This window comes from Rissa tridactyla, chromosome 1 (genome assembly GCF_028500815.1).
Source record: "Rissa tridactyla isolate bRisTri1 chromosome 1, bRisTri1.patW.cur.20221130, whole genome shotgun sequence".
In the NCBI taxonomy this organism is placed as follows: Eukaryota; Metazoa; Chordata; class Aves; order Charadriiformes; family Laridae; genus Rissa; species Rissa tridactyla.
The window spans coordinates 21,348,126-21,362,255 of record NC_071466.1 but is presented as its reverse complement, the minus strand read 5'-3'; the positions used below and the strand labels follow the sequence as shown (position 1 = coordinate 21,362,255).

The 14,130-nt window shown below is 43.9% G+C and overlaps 1 protein-coding gene across 4 annotated transcripts in view; it reads right to left on the bottom strand.

Moving 5' to 3' along the window:
• Positions 1–386: 386 nt before the first annotated feature.
• The window catches only part of ZC3H12C (zinc finger CCCH-type containing 12C), a 49,069-nt gene continuing 35,325 nt past the window's right edge, over positions 387–14,130 (bottom strand). For all 4 annotated transcript variants that reach the window (XM_054225117.1, XM_054180745.1, XM_054225107.1 and 1 more), the window contains exons 4-6: positions 12,907–13,141; positions 11,901–12,007; positions 387–7,679 (exon numbers count right to left, since the gene is read on the bottom strand). In XM_054225117.1, coding sequence (XP_054081092.1) covers positions 6,283–7,679; positions 11,901–12,007; positions 12,907–13,141 — 1,739 coding nt within the window. In that variant the 3' untranslated portion in view covers positions 387–6,282. The remainder of the gene's footprint in view (positions 7,680–11,900; positions 12,008–12,906; positions 13,142–14,130) is intronic.

The following is a 14,130-nucleotide window of genomic DNA, read 5'->3' as shown; positions in this document are numbered from 1 at the left end:
CGCAATATTCCGAGCCAGGTCACTAATAATTACAGAATGAAAGATGAACGGATGTGTGGCAATACCTGAAAGGAGACCAAGTCCACTGGTACAAAGTCACCATCCAAATTCCGCTACTAAATGACTTGACATTGCTATCTAACCCCAGGGTTTTAGTCTTTTCAGTAAGCGAAATGAGGGAAAAGCACCTGCTAAATATGATTTACTGCATTAAAAACGAACCGATAATCTAGAATAATTTTTTATGTTTGAAACTCTCTGTTTAATACTCAGAGAAAGCAGTGTTGTCGTGCAGGTAGGAGCACAAAGCTGTCTATAACTCACTGCTACCTTCTGTGCTGCTCTCGACATTATTATTTTTTTATGAAACAAAACCAGCCCATCAATGAGGAAAATGAATCTTTATTATTTTTTTTTTCTCTAAAAGCAGAATCCACATACATGGGGTTTTTTGTACGGTTTAGAAGGTGGTTTTAAGATGTGAATAGTCACATCACAGAAATAATACAGAACGACCAGTAAAGGAACGAAGAGCCAGTTTGACAATTGCTTTATCAACTACTCCAAACATTATTTTTAACTAATGTTTTTGCCGGAGCGGACTTTAGGACAGTATTAAAATCTTACTTACTCAACACAGGTACAGAGATAACGAGGGGAAAAAGAACTACAAAACACAATTATTGCTGCTGTATCTGCATTTCTGTTTCCTTGCAGGATGTTCTGTAATATGCTGGTAAAACAGTTTTCAAATATCGGTTTCATTAAGAATGTCATTCAGATAAATAAAAAGTAACCAACCAGCCAACCTAACCTGGTAAACTGGACTTCATCTGAGACCAACAGAAAACGCTGGCTTACAAAAAGTGGAGAGGTTTTGTTTTGCAAGGTGGAGAGTAGATTGTTAACACCTTTGAAACGCTGAGGATGGATGTGCTTAAACACCCAGGCAGATTTGGTTTGTAGGTGTTCCCAGGGCCCACAGAGTCCAATCCCGCCAGCACCGGCGAGATCTCACCTCCTTCTGGGAGCAGGCGGTTCCCCAGCTGTGCTCCTCAAGGGCCCCGGTCCTCCCGCACTTCCACACATGCCACTTTTACTCAGGTCTTCTCTAGCGCCACTAAAACGGGCCCACGCGAGTCCTTGGGCTCGTGGGGCGTATGTGCAAGCGCTGGGGAGACTGGGTCTCCAACAGCTGTTAAGCCCAAGGGAGGGGACGGGCACTACTGCGATCCCTCAGGTTAAAGGGCAGACAGAGAAGAAAACCTTCAAGCACAAGTTTAGTGGCGGTTTTTGTCAGAGTCAGGCTGATGGTTGGACTAGATGGTCTGAAAGGTCCCTTCCAACCTAGGCGATTCTATGACTCCAAGTTATGACAACCCTTTAAGTCCTGAAAATGGAAGCTGGAAAAATACTGAAAGCATATTCATTAACCATGAACAACCCGATGGCGCCTGTATAAACATCTGCTACGCGCTTCCCGTGTGCCGGGGCATTACCTTGTAACGCGCCGCGAGGAAAACCCAGCACACAGCGGGATGATTTCACGTGGGATAAGGCGACTCGATCACCAGTTTCTGATGGAACCTTAAGATACATGAAACGTATTCCAGAACATCTAAAGACCAAGCCCGAACATCTCTCATGTCACCTAGCAACAGGTTAGCTGGAACAACCATTTAACACGGGTGATTTTAGGACCAGTTACACGGTTAGTCTAAACAATGAGCACATACACATTGAATTTGAACAAAATTCTTAAAACTACGCTTCTCTGAAATGTACAAAGTATATAAAATGCATGATTTGACAGTTATAAAACCTCAGCCCTTTTATGAAAAACAAAACAAGGCCATAGAGTTTCGTTTTAAGTTTAAAACTATTGGTTTTTTCTTCTCAGCAGTTTTAGTTCCTATGATAAATAAAAAATATAAACAGCGCTCCACCACGGCCGTATAATGCAAGGAATAAATTAGCAAGAGTCACACTGTAAATCAAAATAAATAATTTCTAAATTATTTTTATTTAAAAAAAATGGTCTCTTTAATTGCACAGTATTTTAAATTTTCAGTAGCAATGCAAACTCAGTTGGGTATTTTTCTAAATGCTCCGGACAGCACAAAAGCATCGTGTCTCATTTTTCAAGCTTTACACATCCAAAATACCTTGGTCAAACCATCAGCTGATGAAGCCGGTAAATGTTTTGGTAGTCTCTTCCTGCGGCAAGGTGCTGCGGTATCTCTCACCCAAGGCATTCCGTCCTCCGGCGCTCACCTTGCTGGGGTGAACGCCCCCCAGCTTTCCGTCCCCAGTGAGGTACTCCGGTTGCCAGCCATAGCTTGGGTATTTTTAGAAAAGCGTTCACCGTTAGCTACAGCTTTCACAGCAGAAGATGGCCAACAGCTCAACAACAGTCCACGGGCTCCAAGGCTGCCAAAGTCCCCTTCAAGGGCTTCACCAGACCGGCACACCGGCTTTCACACAAACACATCGGCCTTTTGGCCCCCCCCAGAGCTATTCTGCAGTGGAGGCCCGAGCTACAGTTCAAACATACTGAGGAAAATAAAGGGCACCTGAAAAGATATGATCTTACCTCAGACTATTAGCGGTCGTCTTAAACCCACTTGCCAAGTATGTGTGTGTGTGCAGGTAGATATGCACACACACACACACGCTTTTTTAAAGAAAAGACAACAAAGTGATTAATACTGCCATAGCCTGGGCATATTTAGCTCAAAGTTGGGTATCCATGGGACATATTTAAAAACTCTAAATATTGGCAACACATTGCTGTATAGAAAACAGCTGTGGGCAGATGCCTAAGGTAAATGTGCATTCAAAATACTGCGTATCTATATACTATTACTGATGTAGCTGTAACAGCTTGGGATTGTATCTAAAAATACAGAGTTTCCGGTAAGTTATCAAAACAACTCTCCAGTATTGAAGACAAAGGGAAGCGTTGCCCTCTCCATGGGGGACAGGCCTAACCTGAAGGTATTTATCCTTCCCTGCAGTTCTAGCACTCAACGGGGGCAAAGGCAGCATCACTGAACCACCTTCTACTGTTTAAGAAACGCGGGATGTTACAGATCAGTTATCTGCATCAATGCAATTACATTGACAAATGTAGTATTTGACCAGTATCATTGCTTTCTTCTTTCTTACTGGTGTCCTCTCTATAGTCTGCTAAATATCTAGGCTGATCTCTTTGACGTGGAGGAGTTCCCACGCAAGACCTCATTCTGAGGAGTTCACATGCAACTCCTCATTCTCTCTATTATCACAGCAAAACCAAAGGAAATACCAAGGCCAATATTTTGTCCACAGTAAATTTGCTTTACCCAACATAAAAGAGTCTAAGGGGAGCTAGCACATCATTGCACAACCATAAAACCCACCAAATTGCTCCTGTTCTTATACTTTTAAAGCATTTTCAGTGCTTGAGTACAAAGCACAGAACCTCTAACGAATTCTCTAGCAATCAACACACTTTCAGGGGTTCAATACTGCATTAAATGTACGCGGAGGCAATCAATACTGATAACCCAGGTCTGGGCACTGCAGCACGACAGTCCCATGTGTCTCCTCGCACCGTTTTCACAACATGGCTACGCCTGCTGGTCCAACACTCCAGGCCAGACTGCTACAGGTAGGTAGTAGGAAGCATTCTGATGCTCACGTGATAGGGAGAAAGAAGAAACACCTCTATTACGCGCACGTTTCTGTTCATGCTTAAAGGAATTCAACTTTTGGCAGAAGTGAATTCCTACATAAAAAATAAATGTAGAAACCCATTAAAAACACAAATATAATAACTGCATTATTAAAACAGCTGCATCTACACTATGGTGTAGTACTTAAGGGTAATTCAATTTTTTAAAAAAAATCTTAGTGCACAACTAAGATGAGACCCATTTCCCAGTCCAAACCTCAGCGTCAGCGCTGCATCGACCTCTACATTACAACACGCTCTATGGATGGCGACCAACCAAATCCAGGGAAAAAAAAGGTTGCCACAGGTGAAGAGGTTCCTCTCCCTAAACAGACAAGGCAGGACAGATGGCGTAGAGCCCCTCCGGCATCGCCGCAGGGACAGGCGACGGCAGATCCCGCAGTGCATCAGCAGTGGAAGCTGCGCGAGCGCTACGTCCTGAATCGGTTTGCTGAACATGGTTCAGATTATTGGATATGTCTATAAGCACAATGCTCTTTAGAAGCATTTACTGTATACCCAAACCCTACTCGCTGCAACACACGGTGTCGCACAAGTAGTGAAAACGTCTTCGTATTCAAAGGTGCTTGGACATCATTTTCAGGCAGCATTTTACCTTTATTTTAGTGAGTTCCCACTACAAGGATTTTAGAAGGAAGAAGATGCCAATAGTTTCTTTTTTCTTTTTAAGATGTGAAATTGAGACAGACACCTAAATAAATACCTACTTTTACTTGCCTAGGTCTATTCTATGTCTGAAATCTCTAATTTTTAAATAAGGGATAAAATGTTGCCCAAAAGACTAGTTATAATTATACATTTGTGTTTCTACTAAATCTACAAATCAAAATAGTTCTCAGTTAAAAAGATACAATTTGTATCAACAGTAAAAGGTACTTTCTGGTTCTTCAGGGCCTTACTTTAAATTCCGGCAAGCGTACCAAAATTTTCAGCAGTAATAGTGTAAACTAGTGATTTTTTTTTTTTTTAACACTGAACATTGTTACAATGGATGGAAACCTAAAACTGTCGGCAACTATGTCGCGTAAGTACATCTGACATCAATTGCAAAATCTATTTCTATCATATACATATAAAAAAGCTTACGAGGTGCTAGTAAAACCCATGACTTAAAACCAGAAATATCCCTTACTAATACTAAAACAGACTTGGTTTGTCTGTTTCTAAAACTACGCTATTTGTGGCAAGAATCAGGCCTACACGATGCAACAGTCCAAAAACTAACTTCAGGAACACATACGGTATCTTCTCTCCCCGCAACCCTCCCCTCCCCAACCGAAACAGAAAGAAAAAAAAAAAGTTTAAGTTATTATTTTCAGCTACAATATCATTACCATAGTGCAGTTAATAAATGTTGCATATCCTCAACACACAAAACCTTTTCAGGCCAGCCTTGATAAATAGCAAGAAAAATCAAAACAGTATCTTAAATACAAAAGTTGCATTGAGATAATTAAATTCATTTAAAAACAGGTAAATATTTTATGAAAAGCATATTTTATCCAGTACACTTGTGCAGCAATACAAAGAAAAAACCACATAAAACGACTAAACGGGACCCTACGATTTCAGGCTCCCTTCTACTGACCAGAAATACGCGGAGCTGGGTAACAACGCATGGGAATTGGAACAGGGTGGCCTGCTTTGGGGAGGTTCTGAGCCTTTGCAGCTTCCGTGAGGTTCAAAGGGGGCTGCAAATTCTCAGCACCTTTGAAAATCAGGCAATAAGGCCTTTACCTTATCCATAAATTAATTAAAAAAAAAAAAGAAAGATTTTTTTTGTCCTACTCTGATTGCATCTGATCTTACTAATTGACTGCATCAACAAAACACGTAACTATTTAAACAAAACAAAGAAAGCAATGAAAAGTGCCATACTATAAATTACTAATATATTGTTACCCATTTCACCATTAGCTGGTAACTTAATTATCTGTTTAAAAAATGAAGTCAGTGCTGTAGTAAATCTTTGTTTCCTATAAATAGATGATTATAGCACAAAAAAGCTCACAAAAACAAACAAACAAACAAACAAACATACTCATGGTGTTGTAAAAAGTTCAAAAACTTGGCTTGAAAATTGCCTGCCAGAAGTAGCAAAATCCTCTCTCTGCAGGTTGTTTTAATACCACGCAGCCCAAGGACAAACATCCAGCAAGTTAAAAAACGAGAACAAAAACCCCAACAACATGTAACGAGGATAGAAAGTGCTGCATATAAACCCCTGATGCACCAAAGATTATAACCAGAGACCACAGATTTTTTTTTTTTTTTTATATTATATATATATATATTAATTTAAACTGGAACATTCTCCAGCTGTGAAAATAGCCATTTAAAAATTTTCAAACTAGAACACAAAACATATCTGGTACTTCCGATGCATGGGGCTATACATACAGACTCCATGATACAGTATTTCACATAAACGGATTACTATATAACCTCCTTGCTGAGAAGGAGATCCCAAATGCTATTGTAGCAAACCTCCCTCAGCATTAGAGCTGAGCTGAAAACTACTAGACACCACAAAGATGCATCATCTCTCAATAACCTAGCTGAGATTTTTCCACTAAGATGGCTGCAGCGAGCTGCTGAGCGTCCGTCACGTGAGGGTTCTTCTTCATGACGATCCTCACAAGATCAGGGGGGAAGATGTTGCAGAGATTTATGTAAACCTTCTCCCGGGTGTCTTGGTGCCTTGGAGGGTCTTGAGGGATTCCACAGTAAGGTACGCGCCAGGTCTGGTCCTGCTGTTCAGGTAAGCTTTGGAAGGCAAACTGCTCGTAACACGGCTGCGTGGGGTTACTCGGCAAGGAGTAGGTCTGGCGGTAGCCATAGGCATCCATCCCGTAACTCTGCCTATCCCAGCTTCCAAGCCCATCTTGGCCAGAATAAGGCTTTCTGTGTCTTAGTGGAGAATTATCATATAAACGCGAGTCTGAAATGCTGTCTATTCTCGTGGACACGAGGGCTCTCCCCAGATGCATTGTCTTTGAATGTGACGAACTCTGAGATGCAGAGTAGTCGTTCGGACAACTAGAACGAGCACCGACTGTTGGATGCTGTAGATGCACAGCCATGTACGGAATCGGAGGTTTGTGGTGATGCTTTGGTTCTTCATGACTATAGCTTTGCACTCGTGTGAGAGGCTCGTGGTAGCTCTGTAGGAAGGGCTGAGTGTTAAGGCGGCCGTGGGGGTGCATATGTTGGCACTTCAAGTTCTCCTCTAGCTGTGGGTCAGGCGAACTCATGTAAGAGCGGTCGCTGTAACCCACGTAGGAATCACTACTGCCACAGCTAACGCTCCCTTCGCTGCTGCAGTCAGAAGCTACAGAGCTAATCCTATAATCTGTGTCCAAGGAGAAGCGCCTTTCAGGACTACGTGGACCAGACATACTTAGATTTGAATATGCACTCAGCATAGAGTAATACCCTACATCCACAGGAGACTCGCATTTTGGATACTGGTCATAAGGCATTGGCGTTCCGTGATTTTTGGTTGCCATCATCACTGTAGGATACTGTCCCTGTGGTCTTTGATCCTGAGGTGGGAAGTGAACTCCGGAGGGAAGGCCGTTAGTTAAAGGTGCAGTACTTTGGGGTTTTGCAGCAGAGGAACTTGGTATACTAACTAAAGAAGGTACAGACCTGGTTTCCAATTTGTTTTTGGTGGGAAGCTTTTCCTCCAAGTCTTGATAGACTTGAGTCCTTATACTAGGATCTGATTGCCTCTTTGGAGTAGCACGCTTCAGCTCAGAAGTGCCATCATTTTTCGTGCTGCAGGGAACACTATTGCTTTTTACCAGTCCTCCTTCACTTGTAGTTTTGGCAGCTGTGCTTCTAGACATGGCACGAAGCTCATCAGCCACAGATCGCTGAGGCTGATTTCCTCTTTCCGGATGATAGTATTTGCATTTGTGTCCATAGGTACACTTCTTCCCTATTAAGACAAACATAATCATATTAAAAAAAACTTCAACCAAAATCCGTTAACCATCAAACAATGGAAATGCTCCTCATTTAAAGTTTTACTGATGATTTGAAAGATCTTGCAAATGGTTTTGTGCGACACAGGGTGAGATCTAAGACCTCCTCTCTTGTATTGTGGGGAAAAAGAGGCAGTGGTAGTGTGCTGCAGCCAGTGCTCTAGGAACGCAGACCAACACTACCAGCCACGTTTTGAGCTGAACATGACACTGTCAGTGTATCTGTACACACCTGCTCTGTTGGGCCCAGGAAATATACAGGCAGAAAACTTAATAGGAAAGTCCCAGAGAGCCGTTAAGACCAGCAGGTTTCAGCTCAGTCAAGATGGTGGTGTGCCTCTAGGGACGCTCAGTAACTAAACTGCAAAAGCTCAATCAACGTTCTGGAAGAAAATTTCGGTGTCTTGTGACCAAACCACATTAGAAAAGGGCTTTCTGGAGCCTGCAGAATTTAGGTGCTGTTTTGGATGCATTCCTACAAATGACGGACTACTACCCATTAACTGCTCTTACACGTGGGTGGTGAAGAAGTCGCAACACGTAGTCCAAGGGCAATCAAAAGAGACTTCAGGGCCTTGGGACAGCTGGTAAAGGAGTCTGGAGCACAGGTTATTTTTTAACTCTCTCCTTCCAGCTGCGGGCAGTGACATTGGAAGAAACAGACGAGCCCACTCCATTAATACATGGCTCCATGGCTGGTGTCACTGACACAATTTTGGTTTTTTCAAGAATGGGATGGCCTACACAGCGCCAGGCTTGCTGGTGTCAGCTGGGATTCACCTTTCTGAAAAGGGGAAGAGGACCTTTGCTCCCAAGCTGGCAGGGCGTATTGACAGAGCTTTAAACTACGCTTGAGGCAGGAGGTGGATAATATCAGGCTTGCCTGTGACAAGCTGTGGGACAACATGCCAAGGTTAGAGGGAGGGAGTGCTAGCGAGGGCCTGCAGCCTGTTTCTCTGAGACCGCTGGCTGCAGTGCAGCACACTTGAAGTCTTATGGAGATGAGCCAGGGACTCCTGAGGTCATAGGAGCCGAGAGGGAAACACCAGGGAAATGCTTCAAAGGAATTAAGGGGTGTTCCTCTAGAAAGGTGACACAGCCGACAGCCCAGCTGAAGTACCTCTACACCAGTGCACGCAGCACAGGCAACAAACAGGAGGAGCTGGAAGCCACCACGATGCTAGAAAGCTACGACCTAGCTGCCATTACCAAAACTTGGTGGGATAAATCCCATGACTGGAGCATGGCTATCGATGGATACAGGCTGTTCAGAAGGCACAGGCGAGGAAGGAAGGGCGGAAGTGTTGCTCTCTACATCAAGAAATGGAGTGTGAAGAGCTGTCTCTGAAGAACAGCCACCAGCAGGTTGAAAGCTTGTGGGTAAGAATTGGCGACCAAGGCAACAAAGGGAGCCTTTTGGTTGGTGTCGACTACAGGGCACCTGATCAAGGGGAGCCTATTGATGAAGCCTTCGTACTCCAGCTACAGGAGGCATCGCTCTTGCAGGCTCTCTCCTGCTGGGGGCCTTCAGCCACCCTGACATCTGCTGGAAAAGTAGCATGGTGAGCTGTAGGCAACCCAGGATACTCCTGGAGTGCAACGAAGATATCTTAAGCCAGGTAATAGACAGCCCCACCAGAGGGGGTGTGATACTGGACCTGCTGGTCACCAACACAAGTGAGCTAATTGGCAACGTTGAGACTGGAGGCAGCGTGGGCTGCAGTGACCATGCACTGGTGGAGTTCACAGTCCTGAGGGACATGGGTCAGGGGAAGAGTAAAGTCAGGACCCTGAATTTTAGGAAAGCAAAATTCCCGCTCTTCAAGGAGTTAGTCAATAGGAGCCCCTGGGAAACTGCCCTCAGGGACAAGGGAGCAGAACAGAGCTGGCAGATCTTGAAGGATGCTTTCCACAGAGTGCACGAGCTCTCGATCCCCAGGTGTAAGGAATCATGAAAGGAAGGCAAGAGACCAGCATGGCTGAGTTGAGACCTGCTGGTCAAACTAAAGGGCAAGAAGGGAATGCACAGGTAGTGGGAGTAGGGACAGGTATCCTGGAACACTGCCTGATTGTGTAGGGATGGGGTCAGGAAGGCCAAGGCACACCTGGAGCTGAACTTGGCAAGGGATGCAAAAGATAATAAGGGCTTCTACAGGTATGTCAGCCAGAAAAGGAAGGTCAAAGAAAACATTCTCCCCCAATGAGCAAGACTGGCAAACTGGTAACAATGGACGAGGAGAAGGCTGAGGCACTCAACAACTTTTCTGCTTCAGTCTTCACTGGCAACCTCTCTCCCCACACCCCTTGAATGGATGGATCCCAAGATGGGAACTGGGAGAGCAAAGTCCCTCCCACTGTGAAAAAAGACCAGGTTCATGACCACCTGAGGAACCTGAACATACAGAAGTCCATGGGACCTGACAAGATGCATGCCAGAGTCCTGAGGGAATTGGCTGATGTCATTGCCAAGCCACTCTCCATGATATATGAAAAGTCATGGCAGTCAGGCAAAGTCCCCGGTGACTGGAAAAAGGGAAACATTGCACCCATTTTTAAAAAGCATAGAAAGGAGGGCCCTGGGAACTGCCGACCTGTCAGCCTCACCTCTGTGCCTGGGAAGATCATGGAACGGATCCTCCCAGAAGCTATGCTAAGGCACATGGAAGACAAATATGGGATTCGAGACAGCCAGCATGGCTTCACCAAGGGCAAGTCCTGCCTGACCAACCTAGTGCCCTTCTATGATGGAGTGACTACATCAGTGGACAAGGGAAGAGCTAAGGATCTCATCTATCTGTACTTCTGTAAGGCCTTTGTCATGGTGCCCCACAACATCCTCCTCTCTAAATTAGAGAGATATGGATTTGATGGGTGGACTGATGGGTGGCTGAGGAATTGGTTGGATGATCACATCCAGAGGGTAGTGGTCAACATCTCAATGTCCAGATGGAGACTAGTGTCATGGTGTCCCTCAGGGGTCCATATTGGGACCAGTACTGTTTCATCAATGACAGATGGTGGGCTGACTGCACCCTCAGCAAATTTATAGATGACAGCAAGCTGAGTGTTGTGGTTGACACACCTGAGGGACAGGATGCCATCCAGAAGTACCTGGACAAGCTCAAGAAGTGGGCCCATGTGAACCTCATGAGGTTCAACAAGACCAGGTGCAGGGTCCTGCACCTGGGTCAGGGCAACCCCCAGTATCAATACAGGCTGAGGGATGAAGGGATTGAGAGCAGCTCTGCCGAAGAGGACTTGAGGGTACTGATGGATGAAAAGCTGGACAGGAGCTGGCAATGTGCGCTTGCAGCCCAGAAAGCCAACTGTATGCTGGATTGCATAACCAGCAGCGTGGCCACCAGGCTGAGGGAGGTGATTCTGCCCCTCTACTCCACTCTCAAAAAACCTCACCTGGAGTGTTGCATACAGATCTGGAAGCCTCAGCACAGGAAAGACATGGACCTGTTGGAATGGGTCCAGAGGAGGGCCACAAAAATGATCAGAGGGCTGGAACACCTCTTCTATGAGGACAGGCTGAGAGAGGTGGGGTGGTTCAGCCTGGAGAAGAGAAGGCTCTGGGGAGACCTTGTTGCGGCCTTTCAGTACCTTAAAGGGGGCTTGTAAGAAAGATGGGGACAAACTTTTTACTAGGGCCTGTTGCAGTAGGACAAGGCATAGTGGTGTAAACTAAAAGAGGGGAGATTCAGGCTAGATATAAGGAAGAAAATTTTAACAATGAGGGTGGTGAAACCCTGGCACAGACTGCCCATAGAGGTGGTAAATGCCCCATCCCTGGAAACATTCAAGGTCAGGTTGGACAGACCTCTGAGCAACCTGATCTAGTTGAAGATGTCCCTGCTCATTGCAGGGGGCTGGACTAGATGACCTTTAAATGTCCCTTACAACCCAAACTATTCTATGATTCTGTGATCCTACGATTAATAAAGCCACTCCTTTAGTTCAACTAGTAGATAGAAATTTTCTCTAACTAGCACATGAAAAAAAAATCATTTGTTTCCACCATCAGCTCAGCATTTCAACCATTCTCAGGCTAAGACAACAACATAAAAACCTCTGTTTAAAAGCTTTTAATTTTGGCACTGTTAAAATAAAGCAGGAGCTTGGTTCCCAGTCCCAGCAGTACAAAAAACTGATGAGTTAAATCAAATTACCATATGGACATGGTTGCTTCTTATGTTCTGGCACAATAGGCTTCTTCCTAAGAAAATTGTCCAGACTTGGACCATGGCGGCCAAGAGGATCATCAGGAGGCATAAATCTATAAATCAAAACAAAAAAAGCATTATGGAAGAAAACAAGCCTTTTCATATTCCTCATGCAGTGAGCAAGAACGTCATGACTGTGTCCTACACCATAACCTGTCATGCTGACATTTTAAGCCTGGGTACTTTGACAACTGTTTTGAAAGGCCACCATTCTGCTGCAGGTAGTGCCCGAGAGATTAAGTCATAGAAATATACTGTGTGGACACCTTCAGTCTAGCTCAGCTGACTGCTCTGTGGCAAAGCAGGGCCGCACACAACCCATTCCTAAAGCGAAGTAAGGGCAGCAATACAGGCAGCTATTTCTTAAAACGCCACAACTAACTTTGCAAAACTGTGCTCATTGTCTAGGACATCAGTATTTCGGCACTCAAATAAAAATGTCTGCTTGGCAAAGTACTGAGTCCCTCCCACTACAAGAAGCCACCAGCAGTAACTGCAGTTGATCTGTACGCCAGTGTATAAAGACACCATACCATAGATACCATAGCATAGACCTAAGCAGACAGCTGAACTAGAGACCTCCTGAGGTTCCTTCCAACATGGGTTTTTCTATGACTCTAGGATTTAGGACTCTAACCACAGACACTCAAAAATGCTGACTCAGTATATCAAGAAAATTGGAATATCATACCATAGTATGCACCAAATATAGCATATACATTGGCATACACCAAAAGGGGAAAAAATAGCATGAAAACCATTGCTTTTAAAAAGTTCTAGCAACAAACAAAGTTCAAGTACATTTAATCAGAAGACCAAATCTATGATCAACTATTCCTCCCATTTCCCTACATGTACCTAATGATTTGGGTGTAAGGTAAGAAATTTATATAGGTCTTCAAACTCGTTTCTCAATTATTTTAGTGGTACATATAAAGATAGAATGACTTACTTGTCATTAACAAATGAATACATCAGCAAGCGTTCATCTATGAACTTCTTCCATTCAGGCTTTTCATTAGCTAGATCCCTGTAGTTATCATTAGAAACAATGATGCCATCTGACTCAAAGGCCAACTTCACTATAAATCGGTCATCGTAGCATACCACCCTTCTCCCCTGCACTCGGCGGGATGGTGTGAACACAAGAATCTTCTCCTTTTCTAATTTACGCAAGATTTCTTGATCTACAAGGAATAAGAATCATAAGTTAAAAATGAAAAAGAAAGAAAAGATGTTTGTTTAATCTCCAAAAACATTAGATTTGAGGAAGAAAATCCAAGCATTTAGGACTAAACATGTCTTAAATGATTACAGTCCAGCACAAGGTGTTTGATATATGATATTTGAAGTTACAGTCAGCAGTCAACTGGCAATACTTTCAAAAAAACCCACAAACAAGTCAAAACCTCCTGCTCCACACCATTTCTCTAAGACTAACACAGGGGGCCTTGTTCATGTTGCTGTGGTTCAAAAGAAACACTACTTATCAAAATGCCTGTGAAGCACCCCTCTGGTTGAAGGGCTGGTTTTAAACATTACTGAATGTTTCAGTGAACAGGAGGGCTACACCCAAGTACAGCCAAAGGTTTCCCCATAACCGAGCTCCTTGGTAAAGACAGAGCTCTTCCACCTGTTTGTGGTACAGAGCAAGCAATATCTTTCAAAATAATTCCAGTAGCTCACGTTAATGGGACTGTCTCATAGAGGCCTCTGCCCATCTAACCCAGAAGGGGTTACTACTAGTACCCACAAGGACTAGAAAACCCACATTCTTTACAAACACTAAGGCTCTTCACAAATGTTAACAGCAACCCCTAAAAAGACATCTGATGTCATCTTGTAACCAAAAGCAAATGTGGGTAGTTTTTGTTTGTTTTATTCTACCTCCAGTAACAGCTCAGAACATATCTTTCCTCAAAGGGTTTACAGTTTTACATATAAAGTCTTACCAAATCCAAACAGATTTCTTTTTAACCCTGCTGAGTAAGCATGTTTAACATTTTATCTAATTCCTGCTTGCCCTACACAGTCTGCCAATCACCATTCCAACATAATTTTCTCTTTCTCTGTGTGGGACCTGGAGATCCTGAGGAGCTTTGAAAGATGGCCTAAGGAGGTTGGTCTCAACTAAGATTCTGGATGTAGCACCAGTGCATCCAGCACTGGAGCACAT